At 41.6% G+C, this 24,196-nt stretch overlaps 1 protein-coding gene across 1 annotated transcript; it reads right to left on the bottom strand.

Moving 5' to 3' along the window:
* Positions 1-6,721: 6,721 nt before the first annotated feature.
* SENP5 (SUMO specific peptidase 5) lies at positions 6,722-20,632 on the bottom strand. Its single transcript, XM_009483663.2, has 9 exons — positions 19,649-20,632; positions 16,039-16,144; positions 15,744-15,891; positions 15,055-15,102; positions 13,112-13,189; positions 10,304-10,441; positions 8,544-8,627; positions 7,116-7,166; positions 6,722-7,025 (listed from the first exon to the last, which is right to left on the bottom strand). The coding sequence occupies exons 1-9, from the start codon at positions 20,604-20,606 to the stop codon at positions 6,915-6,917; spliced, it is 1,722 nt and encodes a 573-aa protein (XP_009481938.1). The 5' UTR covers positions 20,607-20,632; the 3' UTR covers positions 6,722-6,914.
* Between the last annotated feature and the right edge of the window lie 3,564 nt (positions 20,633-24,196).

Genomic DNA, 24,196 nt, shown 5'->3' with positions numbered 1-24,196 from the left:
ACAGAGAAAAAGCAGCACTGACTGTTACTAAATTTAGGATAAAGCCTGAGCAGACACTAGCAATTAAATAAAAATTCCAAAAAATTCATGGCCCAGAGGCTGTCACAGCGTTCGGCAGTGGCTGACAGCCACAGCTCAGCCCCAACTGCCTAACAGAGGGCAACCAGTTCCCATTCCATTTTCCATTAAAAGATCCAAATTATGAGCAAGTCAGACTCTCCACATAAGATATTTGATGCAGCAGTTTTTTTGAGTTTTGGGGTTTTTTTCCCCCTAAACGAATTCCTGGTTTTGTTTAGTTATTTGCAAAACCATGTCAAGTTATAAGCATATGACCACAAATCAGACAGAAGTTGCTACTGATGTGGTTTCTCCACCCCCCCCACCCCCCCACCCCCAGCATTTGCCATGGTAATAGAGTTATAAAAATAACAGTCATGATCTATAGTAGGGCAGCAGTTTGATCAGACTCAAGACTTCTGGTATGCAAGACTTCTCTACCAAAAAATGTTTCGGCCAATTTGTAAAATTGATGGGACTCCGGAGTAATCGTGCCGGAGCCAAACACTTACATGTTTGATACAGAGGGATTTTCAGTGAATTTGATGCCGGATGGAAAGGGGGGCTGGGGGGAAGGCGTTTGGTTTAACATGCACATTCTTTTTGCAAGTGCGGTGCAGACTTTGCCGAGAAACGTGTGAGAAGACACCAACCGACGTGGCAGGCAACACGCAACCAGAAGACATCATGGCTTGGTCAATCCACAAGCAGGGAGCTGGTGCATGCAGCAGCACACGCTGTTCTGATGGTCCTTGCGTGACATCTGGTGGTCAAAAAGTACCCCGGAAAGAACCATCTGACTCGGGTTGCACCCAGGGTACCCCCACAGCCACACGAACGGCCACGAGCTACAGCCCTGCCAGGAACTTCACCAGGACCTAAACGCTCAGTTTCTAATGCATGTTGTAAAATGATCAAATAGTGATTTCGGGAATTGAATCTGTACGCTCCCCGTTTTCTAAATAGCACCAATCCTCTCAATGTACATCCCAGTCCTTTCTAAAGGCTGGGCAGCCTGTCTGGGGACAATCAAGTGTCTACATGAACCCTAAATGGACATAAATTTAAGGCATTGCATTTCATTAGCTTAAAGTTTTTCAGCATCTTTTAGCTATATTTACGTTCTAAAGGAAAAAAATGTTCATCTGAACTGTGATCTACCAGACGACAAAACAAAACTGCCAAAAACTAAGCCCTGAAGTCTTTTTTCTGCCTATTACCAGCAGCATTTAAAGATTGCCACCTTCTACTAATTGCATGAGAAACAGAAGCATTTCAGTATGCAAAACTGAAAGCTGACCTCCAAAGACAAGTTTCCTGAACCAGAAGGGAATATACTTATTGAAGATACACCTTAAAACCTCTCTGTACCTCGGACTTCTTTAAAAACAAAAAACCTCAACCGTGAAACCCCAAAGAAGCCAGGAACTGAAAGGTGAGCTGGAATCGACTTAATCTATAAGAGCCTTTGGGCAGCCCTGGTGTTTGCAGCGGAGCAGAAGCACGCTTGTCTGCTTTTCAATAGGCTGGAGCTGTCAGAGATGCTGAGGATAAATTGTCAAGCCACGACTGTCCTAAACAAATGTGATGTTCAGCTGAACGCTGCGGAGGGAGTTTCTTCCTTTGCTGCAGTTGCTGCCTGCATTAAGTTGATCTAAAATGCATGGGCTTGAAGCAAGACATAGCGTCCCTATGTGCACAGCAGAGCAATCGTCCCTGCAGAAGGCATCTCTTCCCCACATTCCTCTCCCACTCATCCCAAAGGTTTTCATAAGCAAGATGCCTCCTTGTCTATATCAAGCTCATGTACCATAAACATGACCTGACCCACATTATCCAGTCAAATACATGGTATTTAAAAAGCTCAGTTTCTCCCCTGCCCTTCCTCCCACAACACATTTATCACAAGGCAGTGCAAACAGATACCCCAACGGATTTTTGATCCCTTCTCCTCTCAGCCACTTCCCAAAGTTGCCTGTAAAGAGCCCCAGGTAACCTAAACGTTAGGTAAGGTCTGCAACCTCAAGAAAAGTGGCAGATTAGGTGAGATGAGCTAACAGCAAAGCTGCAATCAAACACAAAAACTAATAAGAACTCATCAGAATTTCAGGCAGGAGCAGGAGCTGCTTCGCACATGTTCTGCTTACTTGTGTTGAGAGACAACAAACCAGCTGATTTCTCAAGGTATTTCACTCAGTTTGCAACAGTTTTTAGCTCTATAGTTTGTAATAGTACACGCTCTTAAACTGAAATTCAATCCGCAAATCCTTCTAGTTGGTTACTCATAAAATCCATGAAGTTCAGGCACAAACAAACCAGACTCATCTCTTTCCCTCCCAATGCCTATTACATATAAATAGTAATTATTGTTCCTGGCAAGGCTCTAGTGTCTCTTATGATTCTGTACTTTAACGATCTGATTTCTTAGCACTTTCCACTGAAAGAATATATTTAACAAGCATCCATGTTTCCTCCTCCATGATAGGATTTTTAAATTATGAATGCAATAAAGACAACGATGTTGCCAGTCTCATGATTAATAGCTTAAAGAGACATTCGTTAAGCCTTCATTCCCCCCATTATCACAAATTCACAAGCTATATGGCTTTGCAAAATCCAAAGACAAGATTTAACTCTATAGTTACATAGCTAAATCAAGCAATACAAGAAGGGCATTCATTTAGTTTGATCTAGAAAAGCAATTTAAGCCCTACCTGTTCTGTTGACAGATCTATGTTTTTTAAATGCCACCTTAGTAGAAAGTGTCTAATGCAAGATTTCCACCCTTATTTATGCAATATGTGACATCCCCAATCTTGTACGTTGTCAGAGCTCAAACCACAGTAAGTTATATCACTGTGGTGCTACGGAACAGAGCGCATCATTAGCGTACAGTTCAGAGGTATTGAACTAATCAACTGGAGAGGCTTCTCCTAATAACACAGATCCCAAAACAAGCTGCTACAAACATTCCCTCAACCATCACATCAATTGCTTTTAAAATTAAAATGAAACCAAACTGCTGAAAGAAAATAGGGTTTATGGTAAAAGTCAATTTTATTACTTTACAGGAACACGGGCTTCATTTGATGCAAGAACACACCCACAAAACAGTTGCTGCTCGGTGGAGTTAAGTCTACGTCACTTCCCAAGGTTTAAATTTTCACATCGACTTGAATAAATGCTACAGTAGATAATGCCAATCAAAATTCTGAGAAAGTAAAGATAGGTTAAGCATTATGCTAGAGATTCAACACAAGCCAGCAACTCTTTGCAAGCCTGTCTGGCTCGGTAATCAGTGCAAGTGAAACGTTCAAAACATCACCTTCACACTCCAGAGGGCCAGGTAAGAACGGAGCAACAGCACATTAGATAGCACAAAGGTCCAGCCTCCATTCTGCAAGCATCTAACAGCTTAGCAATTGGCATTTCTCTATGTACCTTGCAGAATCAAGGCCACATTTTGCATTTTTTTTGATTTATATCAGCTGCACAGTTGTTTTAAACTATAGATTAAAGCAAACAAAATGGAAACTAGTAATTTATTTCCAATTGTGTTTAAGGTTTATTACAACTCAGCTTAAATTTGTCGCACACGAGATGGAGGCTTCACCAGTTCTGGGACTATTTGTATAAATCAGCACAGCGAGACAATCTCTTCGGAACAAGTTGTGAAATTTAAGCCCCAGCCAAACCAGTTCAGAGTGATTTATGAAATTCTGAAGATCACATTAATGGAATTGCTAACAGCCATAACTACATCCACATAAATGTGCCTCTCATAATAAAGACACTCTACATGGTTCTGAATGTTTTAAGAACTGGTAAAATGACTACAGATTATGGAGTCCGTCTCCTTTAAGGCATCAAAGACATTCTCAAGGAGGAGTTAATTAGTCCAGTTTCACAGGATACACCATTACAGAGTCTGAGATTCTGACTGCCTGTGATTAATTTCAACCCTGCACCAACATACTTTGCTTATATTAGCTCTGTTTTCAATTTCCCCTCCTTTTTTTTTCAGAGGCCTCTCACTGGTATGTTCACAGCTGGAGACTCAAGTGCAACTCCTCTGTACTGCCCCATAACCAACTGGAACACTTGTCAGCAAACCTCTAGATGACAAGAAAGCACATAAGAGGTACTTTCCAACATGCATCTTTCCCCACCCTGTTCCCCAGTTCACAAGGCAGCAGATTCAAATGCAAGCTGATCTCCCCTCAATGATCTGGTACACATATGCACTTGCTTCAAAGCATCCACGTTCCCATTAAACACAACGTTCACAGAAATACTGTCCTTTTACTGATGCCACTGAAAGGGATCACGATTAAAGACTCCTCCCAACCTCTCATACAGAGGAAGATGGATTCCTACCAACCAGTAGTAGGCACCAAGCTTCAGAAAAGGACTACCTGTGGTCCAGTGCTCCAACACATTCCCATGCAATGAAAAATATCCATCAGTGAGGCTACTCCCACAAAAAATAAGGGTCTTCCTTGGAGGCACTGAGTCTCCCAGGCTGGTACACTGTCACAGCACACCTTTCAAGCTTCCTTACCAAATAGCTTAAGTTCTGAAAATAAAGGCAGCTTGCTTATGCAGCTTTCTGTATTTCACTCCCTTTCTGCAGGGCGTCTTGCTTGAGGATATAGCTTCACCTGCATGCATCCAAAGCTGGCACTGCTTTCAGGTCTCCTCCCGGCCACCCAGCTCTCCCTCTTCATTCATGCTGGTACACACATTCAGTGCCAAGTTACACTGAGGTAAGAACTCCTCTGTCCTCTGGGTTAAGAGCAGCCTTTTGGCTGGGTTAGTTTTAACCTGGATCAGTTCAGCTGGTCCCACCACATGGCAGCATTAAGTACCTGTACCATTCATGTGATAGCACTGCAGAGAGACGACAAGAATGGCAGCACTGCCTTACATGTTCTACCCCAGCACATGAGAAACTACATCCCAAGTTTCAATTTTTATGGAAGTCACCCTCCACTGCTTGCAGTCACTCGCCCCAAGAAGGTGCTGCTGTTTGTACCAGTAACCCTTCGGGGAAACACCAAGAAACCATGCGCTGTGCGGTGCTCTGCACCACACGACGGGCAAATGTATATTTAGCCAGTCTGGGTCTTAAGGTTCTTTCTGATTAATTTAAATTGTCTAACAGAATGCTCAAGGCCTTCCTTATCTTGCTAAACTAAGTCACTCCTTGCCAGCTGCCAACAAGGGGAAGCGGGAACACACAAGGATACTGCAGGACCTCCTCCTCTAGCACAACACAGCACGCACACACTTCCATCTCCCAGCCTGACCGTGCGTGGCACTCCCTCGCTTCTCCCTGCTCCCTCCCATAATCTAGGAGGGATTTGCACCTGGCTTAGCTCAAGCCTGAATTAATTTGCAAGATAGGGAACTCTGAGTGGTTTTCCTCCATCAGAAGTCAGGGCTATGGACAGACACAAAGTGAAGCTGTGCAACAGATGATGTTTAGCATTAAAAATAGTTTTCCTCTGGGCTCACTCCTTTATCTGGCAGAGAAACACAGCAGAGACATTTGCTGGTGTAGCAGTCCTGTACAACAGTCTCTTCAAACAAAACCAGCTCTCTTCAGCAAGGAGCACATCAGAGTTTACAGATCAAGGCAGAAACCCCGAAGTCCCAAGATCCACTGCTCTCACTTATCCATGGGCAGTGCAACAACATGGCAAGGTTCAGTGCTGGACTCACAGCCTCTGGAACAGGATGACGTAATCTTGTTGTGTTTGTACAGCACCCACCACAAGCTATTATTCCCAACAGACCCATCGGTGCTACTGAACGCAAACAAAACTAGGGATGTTTGAGACAATCAAACAGCAGATGCAGCAGAAATGAATTAATTTATATTTGAACAAAGGCAAAAGCCAATGGGAGGTTAAACATGACAAGCTTGAAGGGAGTTCATCCGAAGGCAGAGCTGAAGTGAGAGATGCCGAAACGGTACATTTCACTGCATACTGTGGAACTGAAAAATGAGTCAAAGCCGTCTGAGATTTAAACAGTTACAGCCAAGGAGTTTATCTTAGTATCTAAACTGTGACTCTTCAGGGCCAGCTTTATAATTCTCTTTAATACACACATCATGGAGACTTCTGCAGCATATAGGAACATACCATCAATCTGACTGACTGAACACCTTTGTACTTTTTATTATACAGACAAGTGCTGAAGCTTTATTTGTGCAAAGGCTGCTTTTTATCTATAGGGACAGGCTGATAATAACAGCTAGATAAATGTTAACAGAACAAACTTTATTAGCAACTTGAGCTATTTAAAAAAAGGGGTCTCCACAAATTAAATCTGTAGATGAGTTTAGCCACCCTAAAAAGTGGTAATTCAGTATTATACAGCCACAACAGGGACAATGGAACTATCAAATAGGTTCTAGCTGTTCTTTTTATGGCATTGATTTTTTTTGATACATTCAAAGCTTTATTGCATCAGAAAACATATCATGCATCTTTATGTTTCCAGACAAAATCACCTGTATTTGTCATTTCTAGCTACATCTCAAAGGTGCACCAAATCTACAGTTTTATGGTTTTAGTTGCATGCTTTGCCTATATGCATGCTGAGATAATAAATATTAAATACAGGAAAGAACATAAGAGAACCAAACTGACATAAGGAATATTTTACGGCAGCTCTGTTATGTTCTGCCAGTTAAAGAGCTTGTCAAAAAATTGAGGTAACAACAGTGGCCACACCACTCATCTGAGAATCGCTCAAAATTCACGGAAGTTTTCAGAAATTCAAGTACACAAACACCAGCTGCAACTTGTCAGAAATGCCAGAGAAATTAGGTTGGCTGCATTTTATTAGTCTATTAGCTGGCATTCACACAGCTCCTTGTAAATCCTTTTTCTCACTCGGGGCATATCTTCCTGGGAGAACTGAAAAGGCTGGTCTAAGGCGAGGCACTTGCAGTACTGGGGAAAAGGAAAAGGCTTGATTGAAAAAAAGTTCATTTACTATATGAACAATAGAGGCCACTGATTTTTAAAAAGCAGTACTCTTACCTGGAGCACAAAAACCCCACAGTCACTGTCATTTTTCTGTTGTGGAATGCACTAAAAGGAAAAGAAAAAAGAGGAGACATGTTAGATCTTTATTTATCCTTTTATTCTCTAAGTCCTGCTTAGAATCCAAAAGAAGATTCGGCAAAACAATCAGGATCTCGTTCTCAGAGCTAGCTGTTCTGCAGCACTAGAAACTGGAGTTGAAATTACTTATTCTGATCCCAACTTTTGCAAGGTGACACTCAACACCTTGTTAGAATAACACTTAACATTTAGAAAAATATATAGTGCAGGACAGAAAACAAATTACAAATCTTTCTTTCAAGTTTATTTTCTTTTAGTGACCTACACAGAACAGCTTCTCAATTAGTTTAAATAAATGTTTGTACAGCATTATCTGCTTTACACAGGAACAAACTATATCAGCAAAGTCACACAGGCCTAGAGGAAGATTACTCTCAGCATCCATGCTACCAGCAGTGGCTTTCTTCCCCCAGCCACACTAAAGGGTCTCAAAGAACATGAAGAGGTACATCGTCAGGCGACAGGACCGAGCAAGGCAGTCTCAAATGATAACTTTCAACCTGCATTATTTCTTCAAACATGCTCAATTTTGATATGTGGGGCTAAAAAGTCCCACCTACTAGTGCCGCTATGTCTCTGGCACTTGAAGAGGAAAAGTAATTATTTTCCCTCAACTCCCAGCTCTTCTACCTCACAGAATGCAGGAGGACAAACTCTGACTGCACAGGGTGTGCATGAGTGCAGAGAGGAATCATTTAATCATTGTATCAGCATCTAAAAATAAACCTGTGCGAGGAGGGAGCTGTTGGGAGTATGTCTAGTGTGCAATGACCTGTTTTATATCTTTGGAGCCATTATGGGATGGCTACGCAAATCACATATTCCCTCATTTACACTATACACAAGTTATTCCCTTTTATTGTTGCCAGACTTTGTTTACTTGTGATCAAATGCAATGTGCCACAAAGAGCCCTGGAGACCAAAGCCCTCTATCCATAGCAAATATAAAATACAGGCAGTAGCAGCATTAGCCTGTTCCCTCCCTCACCAAACCCCATCCATTTGGCATTCAGGAGAAGTCAGGAAGCTGAGTCTCCAGCTCATTCAGTCCTTGACCTTGTGCCAACACGGGCACCAGCTACATGTTTTGCTGCAAAGATATTTAATTGTCCAGCGATTAGGCTCAGATCACCGAGTCACCTGCAGAAAGTATTAAAGATCTGGTGGGAGCTGAATGAGCGACAGAGCTCTAATTCCCATGTGTAACCACCTGCATCGCTCCTACCACCCTCCACGTGGTCAGCATAAAACAATTTACTACTTGTACAAATATATGGGTTTAGAAGCAGCCTCCTAAAATCTCCCAGAAAGTCAGACTCCAGAGCTCGAAGTGCTGCCATTTACCTTTGTCACAGCAGTCTGCCAACCCTGAAGAAACTCAGGCTGATTCTTCTCTTTTGCTTCAGTCAGCAAATACTTTCGAATGTTCTTTAAAAAGGAAAGGGAAAAAAAGCAACAATATTATTCAGCAGCTAAAGAACAGGAGAGACATTGACATCTTTGCTGGTATCCTTTTGACAATGAGAACAAATTTCAGCTGAGCTCAGTTCTAGAGGTAAAGAGATGAACTGTGGTGCGTACTGCGCCTTCTACCATCAAGGCTCATCTTGCTCTATCCAGGGGAGCTTTAACACCCCTCAGCCCCACTGTACGCTGGTATACCTAATATTAGACTAGCTGTGGCACTCGGGCAGAGTCAGAGTGCTCTCAGACATGCAGAGACACCCAGTGCAGTCTGGCATATGTTCTCTCCTGGCTTACTTGGCTGACACCAAGGCCCTTACATTCAATATGATAGCATTTTCTTGCCTGAATCTCAATACAAAAAGCTTTGAGTTCTGCAGCTAATCAACAAAGCTCCAGGGACAGTTTTAGTGACATTCAGGAAAAAGTAGTCTGACACAAGCAAAGAGAAGGAAGCAAGATAAATGAGCCTATGGTCTTGGGTTAAGCAAATCTTTCTACTTCTCTGTAAACAGGCTGGTGGTTTACAGCACAATTTAAACACACTCCAGAGCGCTAACATTCACCTTAGTAGGTGGATCACAGTGGAGTTTTGGGTATTGGCCCCCCTTCCCCTAGAAAGGGCAGGAATAAAACCGTCTTATGTTTGTGAGACATTTAGAGTGCAAATGCCTTGCCTGGAGCGGGATGGGAGAAGCCACATTGCAAAACTGCAGGAGAGACTGTAGGGCTGCTGAGAGGGACCCCTGGTTTATGCCGCAAGTTCAGAAGCTGGAGAGCATAAGGTCTCTCCCTCCCAGAACAAACATTAGCTTCATCCTCAGCAAATGCTAGCAGGAAACTAGTATCTTCATTCAGAAGTCCTAGCTGGGAACTCTCCTGGGTACAATAATTACTACTCTTCTGTAAGCCAACAACTACACACAGTCAAAAGTAGAGGGCTGCTGCATCAAGCAAGCAATTAAGTTGACAAAATTAGCTTTTGTGTGAGGGTCATTACAATTTGCTAGCCCCAGCAAAAACTTTCTGGCTGCTCTTTACCAGAAAGACTGATAATTTAACTCCAGTGTTCAGGTTGCAGCTTCGAAAGGTTGCTGGGTTATAATCAGAGGTACACACCCTGCACCAATGCAGACAGAGGAAAAAGGCAACACACTGTTAATGGCACAGTAACACGTAAACCCCACTGGGCAGCACTACAGCATCTTCAGTCCTGTTCTCTCAGCCAGGCAACCTCCCCCAAAAAGGACCACAATTTATCATTTCCTAAACCGAAGTCCCTTAATGGTTGAAAGAACTGCCTTTACTCTCCTTCTGGCTAGTCTGCTTCCCTATGGCACTTGGCTTTGAGCTCCTGCTTTTTGTGGGAGTGACAAGACAGAGCCACAAAAAGTGTGCTGATGACACGGTGAGGCTAATTAGGCAATAAGCAATCCGACCTCAACTCCCAGCTCTGGTGTGACCCTCGAGGTCTGTGCTTCAGACTCCTCAGCAGGACAAGCTGATTCTCATTTCATACACAACAGGACAACAACAGACACGGCTGCATTTAAAGTTTAAGGCTGAACAGAAAAAGGGGTGGGGGGGTGGTTTGTTTAAGAAAACAGTTCAAACTTTGCAGACACAGCTGTCACTCTTACCTCTACACAGAACTTAAAATGAATGCCTTGGGAATCATAAAATGAAATAATTCGATTGGGGATGTTCACAGTAATGAGGGACCAGTGGACTTCCAGGTGAATAGGAATTAACAAGAGAGTCTTTTTGAACAAGTCCACCTGGCAAGAACAATAATACACATTAGAGACAATCCCACAGGTACAACACACCAAAGCAGGATATTAATTGTATCTAAGTCTCTCCGCCACCCCGTAACTGAAGTCTTCTTTTGCCCCTGCCACTCTTTCAGCACATTCCTCATGTTTATCTCATACACAACTTATTAGCAGGCACAAAAATATCATTCCATCCCAGAAAGTGGCTAAGGACCACTGTACAGTACCAGAGTTAGTCACCACCATATTTGTGGCAAAGCCTGCTCATGTTGCACTTTAACGTCTGCGTCAAAGTGGGATTTCTTAAGTAATGATGGCAATACCGTTGAGCCTCAGTTTGTGTTAGCTATGTATCTTCAGTAATGACACTCCTGCAGTATGAACACCACTGATTTCTATCAGAGCTGCATCACAGATAGGTGACAGATGAAGTAGTTGTGATTACAAACACCCCACAAAACCAGCAAGCTGGCGCAGTTTGACTCCCTCTGCCATAACGCAGGCTGCGACTTGTCAGAGGAAGGCAAAGAAGGAGTACACAATGCTTTGATGAACAGAGGAAAGGAGGGGGTGAAGACAGAGCAGATTCATCCTTTCTTGAACTTAACTTTGTAGCAGATGTACTGTGGTCACAGGCAAGCGAACAAGGGAGAAGGTCTTAAAGTACGGAACAAGTAGATCAGATACAACACCCCCAGAGTCTGTGTGGCAGATGAGCCCTTATGCTTTTGGAGGGGCCCTTCATGATCTTCCTTCTCCCAGCTCCTCTTGAAATGGTTGTCTAATTGCTGGGTTTTTGGTGGCACAGTCCAGAAAATAAGCAAAAATAGAATACTGAACTAAATGAACTCATCTTGTGGGAAGATTTCTATGCTGCTTTTTTTTTTTTTTTTAAGCACTGTGCAATTTGAACAGTACATAATTGCTGCATTGGTAAAGGCAGGTCATTTGTAGGAAAGAAAAGTGTATTTTTTGAGTAACAGTGAGAAGCTGAAGGCACAAAAAGGTCTGAGCATTCACAGCAGTTATCAGCCAAGCCTTGCTTGCAACAGTGCTTTGATTGCCATAAGCATCGACGGTCCCTGCTCCCACCTGCAGAAACTGCTTCCTGACCAGATTACAGCACACTCGCTACACAACGATCCATCATTCTTGGCGAGAAGCAAAGAGATGTCAGCCAGCAGCAAGCTGAGCCCACAAAGGAAAAACTGGAATACGATAAATGAACTACACCTTCTGTGATGTCCAGCAACAGCAGAGCCATGCTAAACTCAAGGGTCCTCATGTGACCCTCGTTGTGGGATTGCTACAGGCATGCAAACCTGTAGCAGAAGAGTGGAAAGAGGCAGCCAAAAGCTGGAAGGGTCTTTAGTTAAGACCCGACATACAGAAAGAATGGTGGCAACCTAGATTTGCTTCACTGAGACAGTACAGAGTCAGCTAGCTGACATGACAGCGGATGAGAGCAGGAGTGCCAATCTGACCAGTGGACAAAAGGGACAGACACAAATAGGAGCTTTGAAACCACTGCTGCTAGATGCAGAAGAGCTCATCCTTCTAGGCTCTGGTCTCCTGTATCCCAGGGGAGCACACTTATAAAACCTGGTACAATACTCTGTTATGTTTAAAAAGCAGAAACAAGTTCCCCCTAATTGCATATTGCAGGACAAAGCAGTCTACTGAATCCTTCCAACAGAAACTGCTTAGTTTTCATCCTTGCTTTAGAGACTCTTCAGGAATTTAAGTGTAAATGTCTGAACAACTGTCCTACTCTCATCTGGTCCCTCCTCAGCAGCAACATGAATACAGGTTCTGCTTTCAGAATCTACCTTCACTTCTGGGGTTTTTATAAAACTTGGGTTGCCAAAGAAAAAGAACATTAAAAAAAAAAAATCTGGGAATATTAAGCACCAATATTCAGTCTCTCTTTAAAGAGATTTTAATAAATTATATTAATAGATTTTATATTGGGATAATGAGTTCATCTCTAGCATTTCACAGATGTGTGCTATTTAAGTGCTTCTGCAGAAAGATCATACATTCAAACATGGTCCTTGATTAGTCTTGCCTCATCTCCCATATTAGAAAGGACAAATGTTCACAGAAAAAAAAAAAAAAAAAAAAAAAAATAGAGCACTGCTCTTTGTATTAGCTACCTCAGAAAATATCACAACCCACGATCTGGTATGGGTTCTGGAAAGCAAGATGAATTCTCTTCTTGTCATGCAAACAACAGTTTGGATTATTAACTATAGGTCTCTAATTTCTGCTTTCTAGTACCTGTATGTGTTACTCAGGAGTAATGATTTTAACAATCCCAGTTTGAGATAAAAGGAAGAAGCAGAATTAAGTCTGCTCTCCTGTAGATTAGTGTACCTGGCACTGTCAGGAGCAGTAAGAGACATTTCTTGCAGCTAAATTAACAGCTTGCGCGAACATACACAAAGAGATAACCTATCACCGCTGATGAAGCCATTCAAAGTACATTTTCACAACATAACCATACCAACTTGAATAGTGCCACCCTACTATTTTTATTAACCTCTTCCCACTTTGTATAGCTCCTTTGCAAACCCACCCTTTGGAGGTAACACATTGTAACCCAGTTTCAAGTTAGCGATTCAACCCAGCCCAAAAGAACCAGAGCACTGACGACACAGAGTTAAAGGATACCTTTTTAGTCCATCGTTTTACCCCATTATATCCTTTGGTTACGAGCTGTCTATGAAAAAAGCTGTTAAAGAAATGAACCTAAAAAAGAGAGAGAGGAGGAATGAGCACAGAAATCTTCATGTACAGTCATTCCCCTTCCCCCAGGATAATTTACACAAACCAACTTGTAATGGAGGCAATATTTAATGCAGGTTTAGAAACAGAACCCCAGTAGGGACAAAGAGATTTTGCCAAGCCTAAACTATTGCCATTCTTCAGCTAGCAAATAAAGCAAGCCTTATTTCCCTATAATATATGATGTGAGCCACTGCATACCATGTTTAATTTTTTGTTGGGGACAGACTTGGGAGAAAACCACCAGGATAAAGAGTTACAGTTTTTGTTGTTCTTTATGGGGATTAAGGAAAAGAACACTGGACTGGCAAAGCGGGGGTGGTAGAGAATGGAGTAACTTCTGGTTTTAGTTGCTGGAAGCTAAGACTCAAAAAAAAAAGTTATGAGATTTAATCCAACAACATGGTCATTTGTATTCAACTATGAGCAGCTCCAGACAAAAACAATATTCTGCTATTTAAAAGCATTTCTAAGTTCTGCCACATCCATTTTGTAACTAAAATGCAACATTTATGGCAAAAAAGTAGGCTTATGTTAAAAAAAATTATTTAGCTCCAGGTTAACACTATTATTCCCTGGGCTTAGCATCTTGCAATTACAGGAACAGATTAATACAAATTGAAATCTACAACATCTGTTTTTAATAATTCTGCTAGTGTAGAGGTGGTAGAAGACTTGAGCTATTACTTGGGAAAAAAAGTGAGAAAATTCAGCATCTGAAAACACAGTCTAACACCCATTATCTATGCCAACAGACTTCAAGACCACATTCTGAGGTACCAGCACAAAATCTCCCATGAGGATTTCAATTATACACTATGAAGAAAAAGCAGACACAAGCAAACAGATACAATCTCCAATACCACAACCCTAGCACACACTCAGGTAGTACAGAGAACACTAATGAAGAATCACCATCACCACCAATCAAAGCAAAAACGCTCTTTCTTCTGAGCTTGAAGATTTTAAGAGTTACATTCTGCAGAGCTCATCTAAAAATGGCTTTGTTTGGTTCTTCCTTTGTGGCCTCACCTGAAAATTGTTCAGCTCTACTAGTAAACAGATGGCTTTTTATAATTGCCACTGCTGCAAATGTAGTCACAGAAGCGGGGGGGGGGGGTGTTTCTTGATTATTTCTTTTTCCTTTCTTTTTTTCAACTGCCACCAACAGTTAAGACACTGTAGTCGGAAAGCAGTAAGCACTCTGTTGAGGATGCACAAACCAAAGAGAGTCCTGCAGAGTCAGTACTGCCAAGGAACCAAGCAGCCCGCATCAATTCACATTCACCAGGCAGGCATCTGACGCAGTTTGAGCTGTTGTGGCCCCCACAGCTGCGAGGTGGGTGGGTGGGTGAGCACAAGCAGCACATGTGCATGGTTCAGATGCTACCATTCATGGTTTGTCATCTCAGCAGAAATCCATCTTCATCAGAAATTTCAGCTGAAACACCAGACTGGTGAAAAAGGGCATGGGTAAAGCACTTTAGAAGCAGATAAGCTGGAGACAGAAACATCTAGGGGGGAAAGGAGTGGGATGGGCGAAAACAGGGCACCCGTCTTCTACAGGTACATCAGTAACATCAGGCTACCACAGAGACCACCTGCTGAGCTAATCCAGTAAGTTCCTGAAACAAGAGCAACAGCACTGAAAATTGTGTTTTAGCACAAGAAAGGAAGAAAATTAGAGCAGCAGATAGCGACAAATTATAATGGAACCACTCAGAACATCACTGAGCTAAATCTCAATTCTGTATCTGAAATATTCAATGTTACACCCTTCCCTCTCAATCTCTTATTAGGTACATTTGCATAATAACAAAAACCCTCACCTTTTCAGGGACTGCATCCATTATGAGTTCACCATACATGTTAATTATCTGTAAGAGTTAGTAAATATTTGAATATGTACAGAATAATTTTGTAAAACTCAAATTAACAAGTTCCCATAAAACGTAGGACCCTTCACAGTTAAAACAGCAATAAGGAGGTAAGCAATTATAGTAACACTTTGCCTGTAGTCTGAAGGACAAGCACCCTGGAACTAATAGCGGTCAGCCCAGAGAGAGACTATAACTGGCTGCTTGAAGTCTGCCTCAATCTGAAATGCAGTTTAATTCAATTTAAGCCTACTGGTGCATGCCCTAGGCACTGCAGCCTTCTTGGTTTTTTGGCTGTGGGCCACAGTCTGCTGCTTCACTCTGCTGTTCTTGTAATCTGCTCAAGCTTGGGGATGGGGGGAGATGCTAAAACCTATATAGGTAGCCACTATTTTCTCAAAATACTGCAACATCATTTCTTCAAAAGGAAACAGTTTAGTTGTGACACCTCCCATCTTCCACACTTGTAACCACTATTATTGCACCTGCCATTGTAAAAGCTGCTCACCGCTTCTTTCACTTCTCAAGTGTAAAGTAAGTTTAGTCCACCTATAACACAGCAGAAGGTGAACAACTGATATCCCAACATAAATGGGCTAAAAAAGGGGTAGGGAAGCACATAAACACCAAGCATTTCTGACCTGGTCATTCAGCCAGTTCTGGCCTTCCAGTGTAGCTAAATCATCCATATCTAGCATGTGCTTATTATAGAAGACCCGGAAATTGCAAGTGGAGGTTTTTGGATGTTTTTCCCGATACTTCATGATTTCCCTGGTGATAAAAGGTTTTCTAAAACAGGATTGAAAAGGTAGAAAAAAATAAGTCAAGGTCATATCAAATTGACTTCTGTTCTGCTAGGTGTTAGACGTGGAACGTGCAGTAGCAATGCAAGCAATTTGTCCTTTACAAAGTCTAGAATTTGATACTGCTACACACCTATGGGAGAAATCTTCATTAAAGACTTCTTTTAATCTTCCCATGACATCTTTTTCACAGAGTGGAACTAAACTGCCATATTTCTTCATAACTTCATCTAGGAATCCTTTAAATACACCAGAAAAATGAAAGTGCAAACATGTAACAAACCCTCCAAGTTCACTAGTCCAATAAAGCAGTCATTTCTTCCAAGTATGAGCAGCAATCATTCTGCACCCAACCAACACAAAGCACCACACATGGCAAGTATATATTTAAGAAAACTAAGCTCAAACTGGCAACATTAAATAAAAGCAGGGGAAGGAGGACAAAAATAAAAAAAGCAGGAATCTGATCACTCAGCTTTACAGGGAAAGATCAGACCCCATTCTTCCCACATACACATATATCTACATCGCACTAATTATATCAGTGCTACAAGGAGAATCCATCCCACTGCTCATTTCAATTAGCATCTTAAATAATTTTACTGCAACATGAAAAGCTATCAGTTTCTGCAACAGTTTTCACTGAAAACCCAGTATCTTGTCCTTATGGTATGCAGAATTACTCTCCTCAACTGTAAGCATCCCTGGTTGGCAGTGTGTTTGCAGTCTGTTCAGCTCCTCTGCTGCCACCATAGCAAACATAAGAGACACCAGACAGACTCTCAGCAAGTTTAACTCATTTACCCTAGTATCCTAGGGATGGCATTTAAGGTGCCACGGACAGCCATGTTAGCCTGCCTCTGCCTCGGCAACCATAACACCAGAAACAAAAGATATTAACTAGGAAATAATGAACAGATGAATGCTGAAGGAATTAAAAAACCTAGGAAATAGGTTTTTGGGGTTTTTTTTTCCCCTCAGACATAAGACTGGAACAGTGGAGGCATAAATCTCACCCAAGCATCCAAAACCACTTCGAGAATGAAAGAGAATGGAAAACAGGATTTCAACGCTTGCTAGTGAATAAGAGAAAAAAAGACCAAGTTGTCCAGCTTTCTGAAAATGAGTTTTCAAATACAGCAGAAAACACGTGTTCTGCTTTAGCAGCGGGGGTGAACTAGATGATCTCCAGAGGTCCCTTCCAACCCCAACCATTCTGTGTGTACAGAATGCTGGATCTGAGATCAGAGTCCAGGGAAATTGCACTAACCCAAACTCCAGGACGCTTCTCAGGCCTGGGTGTGACGGCAGACAGTATTGCTGGACAGTGCAGTGTATGTTTAATTCTCTGCTTACTAAGGCTTTAACAACATTTCCTGGAAACTTTCAAAGATCAGGATGGGAAGAAGCAAGATGAGAGAAACATCGGACAGAAAAAAGCGCCAGAAGAACAGCAGTAAGAAAAGAATTAAAAAAGAGAGAGACCAAGAACAAAACACAAAGAGATGAGAAAAGCAGTGAAGATATAGCAAGAAGTACACCTGGATGTGCGACAGAAGGAAGGAAGGATTGAAGAGTGAGATCAGACAAGAAGGAAGGATTCTTCATGGGAAGATATCCTTCCTCACAACTCTGCCACACGCTTGCCTAACAACTTTTATCCCTTACATCTTAGTAGATTGTGACAGGGAGGATACTTCTCACTCTGGCTAGAAGTCTAGATAGAAGATGTATGGGGATGTAAGCGTACCTTATTCTCTCTTAATATATAAATTTTTAAAAAGCTTTTTATTCATACACACAGGGGAAGGATTGTCCTTGTATTTACAACTAACAGTAGCAGAGCTCCAAGAGATCTCTAGCTAGACTCTGACCTCACTTGGGCTGATGTAACTGCATAACTCAAGAAGGAAAATGCAGTTTTTTCCACAAGTTCAGACCTGGTGCAAGATCAGACACCCATCACGAACAGGATTTACCATGGAGATCTGTTTGACACCTAGCAGCACATCAGAATGCACTAAATATTGCAGCCCATTAACATCCGAGTTCAGCTGCTGCAGAGAAATTCAAAACCCGGGAGCATCCCTAACACTTACATCTCCGTCATGCATCTACCCTAGCAACTCTTGCCAGGTTAGCAGTAACTTTCAGGGTGCAGTTAATAATTAATAACAATCTTAAACAGACAAGAACTTCTGTACATAGTTATACCAAAATTAAAATTCTTTTTTACAGCTTTTCAGCTGAGAAAACTCAGAAGTGCTATGCTGTCAGAATGAGTGTGTGTGTAGTGCAGACTTGGCTTCAGTACTCAGAGAGGAACTGAGGAGAACAGAGAGGAACTCTGAAGAAAATGCAAACTGGTCTCACCTACTTTCATTCAGAAGCTAGGTACGAATTCTCTTAAAATTGTCAAGTGTGGGAAAGTTTAGTGCATTTGCTGCCTGTCTTTAATTTTATTTTTTTAAGTTATTCAGGCCTCCCATGAACAAGAACACGACTGCCTATCAGACCGCAAAACTTTAACCTTTCCACCCTGATACAATCTTGCTTCTTGACTGTTACAGAATAATTATGTCCCTTTTTCTGCTGGACAAAGTTTAAAACTCCATTGCAGAAGTGGTCTGTTCACTGTGGTACCACAGTTTCTCTCAATTTCTCACACAGCGCCTGGTCCTTACTGGATCACGTAAAGCCAGTTGTAGAGAAACACATCCCACACTAACTTGTGGATTTGGAAAGCTGAATCTTCTTTTGAGGTTCAATGTCTCCTTCTTCATGTTTTGCTTTAGAGAATCAGTTGCAAAATTGAAGGACAAAAAGGCAGGCAGAAAAATCAGAGCATGTCAAACTTCAAACAATACCTTTAACACTAGTTGACACTGGCTTCAGGTTTATGGGAATCTATGAAGTCAATTTCTCCAAAGGAAGACTTCAGTTATCAGAACACCACAGAACTTCAACATTATATTAACGGTGCTAGGCGGCACAACATGTTAGCTTACTGCTCCTTACTATGCTGCTATACATAAGACACCGACTACTATTTTTACCATGTTCCTCTTTAGAGACTATCAAATACTGCATGCTCAGCATTGAGTAAAAGAATCCCAAAGCCTTTTTGCTGAACCTCTGCTAAGACTATTGCCTTCTTAAAAAATATTGTCTAATAAAAGTCATTAAGGCTACTTTATGAAAAATCACAGAGAAAACTAAGTGACAATGAACAGCATTTGGCTATTAAAACCTGAGTTTCATGAAGTGATTTAGTTTCAGTCTAAGACAGAACAAGAGAATAGAGGGTAAGGCTGGAAGGAAGTATTAGAACACTAAGGATTTTAAAAAAACAAGTTAGAGTAATAATTGTCAACCATTTAAAAAACTGGAAGTTTTAACCCCATATTGTCTTCTGAAACCACATGATAAAAGACATTTAAAATGTCTATCAATAATTTTCCACAAAATTCCAATTACATTACATTGTATTCTCTAAAACAAAAGCAGCAGAGGTACCATTCAACTATCCCTTAAAATAGTTTGTCAGGTAAGCACTGATTTGTCCTTCCTTCATGCAGCTCTCCTCTTTGCGGCCTCATTTCATTAAGTGTTATGCTAAGCACCCTTTACAATTCACAATAAGAAACCATTTTAATAAAGAATTAATGCAACATGTAAATTCCACGATACATCCAGCAGTTTTCAGGAACTCCTGGAAGCCCTAAGATATGTAAAAGGTATACCACAAAGCCACGTTGCCAACTGCTCATCAGCCACCCGGGAAGCTTTCTGACTGTTCCTTTTGCCTCCCTTCCGAGTTCCTGATTTTAGTCCTGTGCTTTCTGGTGAAGGCTCCTCAAGAGGACTTTTACAATAAGGGTGATCTAGTAACTTTGCGCTAAACATGTCCAGGTTTAATGAGCCCTCTACTTCCATTTGGCTAGAGCTGTCCTCATTTTGTGCCAGCTCCATGGATAAAGGTCCATTTGCAAAATTATCATGGACATCAGAGTCCTGCAAGGAGGACTGCAACAGTATCATTCCATCTACACCCATAACCTCATTAGATTCTGTGTCATCTTGACCTGAACCAGCAATTTCTTTTCCTGTCACGGAGACAAAAATGTCAGAGCAATGATCCTCTGCCAGAGCCCCGTTGGTCTCCACCTGGTGCAACGTCTCTGCCTCCGGAGAAGCTCTAGCATGCAGTTCTGGCGGGACAGCATCCGCACTGCCATCCTGCCCTCCGGATTCTGGTGCCTCAGAACACGGCTCAGCACATGGTAATGCATCCTGCATTCGGCAGATCTCAGGTGCACATATTTCGTTCTCCTCACCTAAAGATTTAGGTGTATTATTGTTCATATCTGATAAGCTGTACCGGTTCCAAAGACGGTTACTTTTAGATTTCCAGTAGGAAAGCCAATTACACAATCCACTTTCAAAATCCCACTGAAGCGTCTCTTGATGGTCCCTTGTAACTCTCTCCACCCACCTTCGTTTGATTTTTCTCAATTTGCAGGTTTTGCCTCTTGCTCGAAGTTCTGGGGATTTTATAATTCTATACCGAAACCTAACCATAGAAAGTTTCTTATGCATCATAAATAAAGATCTCTTTTTTGCAGTATGATGGTTAAATTTGGACCTCTTTATAGCTGTCAAGGGGCCACAAGTTCCATTCCACTCCCTTTGCAACAGCATTTCCTTATATAGTTGTTTAAAACTACTAGGACTCTGTTGCCCTCACCATTATTGCTCTCCTCCCTGCTATATACAAAACCACCTTTCTTTACAGGTAAGGCAGCACCATCCAGCGTACCACATGAGACATAATGGATATTGCCAGAGATGCTATTCAGAATAGTGACAGTTTCAAATTCCTCACTGAAGGGATCTTCACTCTGAAAGGATTCATTGTTGAGTTTTCTTACTGCTTCTCCAGATGGGCTTTCGGCTTTGCGACAGGGACAGGATCTTTTTGCTCTCAGTAGTTTTGTAAGGAAAGCTGTATGGTTCAACAGTAGGTTTTTGATAGGTTTCTGCATTTAGAGGCACATCAGGAGCCCACCTGCTTTGGAGCTCAAGTGCCTTCCTTCTGCACTGCAGTTTTCTGTACAGTTTGTTGTGATTCAAGCTCACAATTAGCTGAGCACTCTGTCTTTTCTTCTTAGCTAGGAAAAATTGCTTTTGGAAGAAGTATTTCCCAAGCTCCCCAGATCCAGTGGTCCATCTTCTAGACTGGGCCAGCAACTGACTTCTTTTCCAAAGCAAATGTCTTCTATGGTTTTTCATTTTTCTGCTGCATTATGATCTTGAAAAACAGCTGAAAGAATAAGGGAAATTAATTCAGAGTTATCTGGACTGTAACCTAATAGCAAAACACTAAGGCACATTCCTCAGGCCACATGCCTATCTAACATTCCATCCCTCCTCCAAACACAATCCCACGTTCCCTAGGACATTCTCACTTGCTCCAAAATGAAAAAGAAGTAATAGTTGCAATGGCTCAGTGCGTAAACAGGCTCTTCTTATTTACCGTCCCTAGAGGTAAAGCAATAAACAGGTAATCCCCACCCAGTCCACGCTCCCTATATGTAATTTCTGACTCTCTAGCCTGAGGTTAAATCTCTCTCAATACCCACATAGAGCAAGCACAGTTAACTCGCTTGCCTCAAAAGGCTTTTGAAAAACATAACTTTGAAGTCCAGGTTAGTCAACAAGTGTGTGCAGGTACCTGATTCCATCAGCATTGTACAAAGCGAACACTTACTCTTGTGCAAGAAATGTTAGCAGGCACTCTGAAGACACTTCACACGCTCACATGAATTTTTCCCTTAAAGGAACAGCAATGCACATACTACCACAGAAATTTTGATTCTGACTGGATAAAGAATGACACAGCGTACTCTGTGAAGGTTCCTCTACATTTACAGTAACAGCTCACTCCATATGACACCACCACCATCAGCTTCTATAATCAGTGTTTATCTTTGCATTAACAAAGCAATATCAATGCAAGACACCAGTTAATCACCTTAAAAATCCCTTTCCCCACTAAAAACCTGCATCTCAAAGTGTGCAATAGGATATATCTGAGACTACACAAGACTGTAAAGCCTGCATAGTAATATCTATTAATCTTCACCACATAACTAAAAATATTAATTTAAAGGTAGGAGAATCCAGAAGCACAAGGGGAAGGCATCAGCCGCACACATAACATAGGATGTTTCATGCAATTTGCCCCAGCCTCACCAAGTACATCACATCCTGTATTTTACAACAGCTTCTATTTTTCTCAAATTCAGAAATGGACTTTGCCCCCCTCTTCTATCCACTGATTCTGACTTACAGACTGTCATAACAAGTTTTCCCGTAGCCACATCTGTCCCAAGCATTACATGCAGGCATCACCTAGCTGAAAATAAAGGAGCCTATAAATGGAAATAAAACATTAACAATTGGACTTTAAAGGCAAATATGAATGCTAGACACCTGCAAAAACAGGTATTTAAAGTCTGACTTAAGAAGCTCTTCTGCATTTTCACTCTACTCATCTTAGCCATAAACAGCAGGTGGCTTTTTTTTTTTCCTGTGGAGGAGTGGGAGGGAAGTAGAAATGCAGAGAGGATGAAGAATATCATTTAGCACTCGGCAAGTATTCCCACCATATAGGAAACAGTCCAGTGTTCACTACCTACAACCTAGAAAGGAACCCGGCTACATCCACTGACAGATGTGCAAGACAGTACAGCTTAACAGTATAAGCACTGCAATAGAGTCTAGCTCTTTTGTAACCCTCTACTAGTCACCACACAACTTAGTTATAAAAATCAGGATGTAATATCTCCTCATGCCAATTTTCTCATACTTGCTCTTTTAGCACTTACATACTTCTCTACACTAGATCTAGTTTATGTCTGCTTTTACGCTACAAACTCTCTATGTCTGTCTATTGTGTATGGTACCTAAAAAGCATTCCTTGAGTGGCCCCAGTAAACATCAGCCAAACCACAGTCTTGCTAGGACAGCTTATTCCAGCCACACTTCCACCCAGGTAAAACCAACCAACCCAGCAAAATTGCACTGTTCTCAACAGAGCCATAGATACAAGGGGCTTCTGCCAACACGGCGAGTCTTAAGCACTCTAGGAAGAGCACAGCACATGAAGGTAAAGGCTTCACTGCTTCTCAGAGTCTCAGCAATATGTGCCCAGTACCCGTGTAAAAAACCTGCCTTTTTCAGGAACACTCCTGAACGATTTGGAGTCATTGCTTTTTTCCTCGCTCTCTCACAGCAAAGTCCAACAAGAAGCATCCCCTCCATGGGCACCTCCTCAGACGTGGAAGAAGGCTGAGTGACCGCTGGTTTTCCGAACAGCTATGGATTACGCAGGAGCTGAAACGCCTACAGCTGCCATTGTTTCACCCATAGCAGACTGAACCAATGATCACAGTGGGAAAAATACTGAACTAGATTCTGGCAAAGATAAGTCCTGACAAAAAAAAGAACCTGAGGCAAACTTGAACTGAGAGACAAGAGTGGTGCCACAGTTTCAATGCAATCAATTGCAACAGCAATTGAAATAGCTTATTTGCTCATTAGTATCATGAAATCCAGCTTCTTAAACTGCAAGAAAGGAAGATCTTAGGAAAGCTATTCTACCCACCTGTTCTTCTGCTTCATTTTTAACTTAGATCATTAAAAAATGCTTCACATTATAACTTACAGGATTAGAAAATATTTCATGTTTGTCTGTGACGCACACACCAATTTCTCCACATTGAAAGTTTTTTGTGTACAAAAAAGTTTCTCTTTAAAATGGGAAGAAAGTCTGACTAAGCCATTTAATCCAAGAAAACCTTTCCTGCCCTCCCCTCTCCTTTTTCAAACATAATCAGTTTTGAATCTGGATCCCTTTAAAGCAAAGTCCTCCAAGGAGCAGTTAATCCCAGTCCTAGGAGCTGAAACAGTTCACTTTTCTAATAGCACTATTACTTAGAGTGACAAAAGATAATCCATACGCAAATATTTAATTAAAGGTGCTGCTTGAAGAATTTATTTTCCATCACTGCTACAAGAGTATTACTGGTTTTACTTGGCAACATAAGCCAGCAAGGCAAAAGGACAGCTTAGATGTGCAGTGCTAGAAAAATAACTGAAGTGAGCAACATAAGATCAAAAATAAAGCAAGCACCAGCCAAAGTTTAAGAACCTGAAGAGAAAGTCACATCTTCGCCCCATACATTGACACAGATGAAAAACTTCTGAAGTCAAGGAACTTGTACCAT

Source organism: Pelecanus crispus, chromosome 9, assembly GCF_030463565.1.
Source record: "Pelecanus crispus isolate bPelCri1 chromosome 9, bPelCri1.pri, whole genome shotgun sequence".
NCBI lineage: Eukaryota > Metazoa > Chordata > Aves > Pelecaniformes > Pelecanidae > Pelecanus > Pelecanus crispus.
This window is presented reverse-complemented; position numbering and strand designations above follow the sequence as displayed.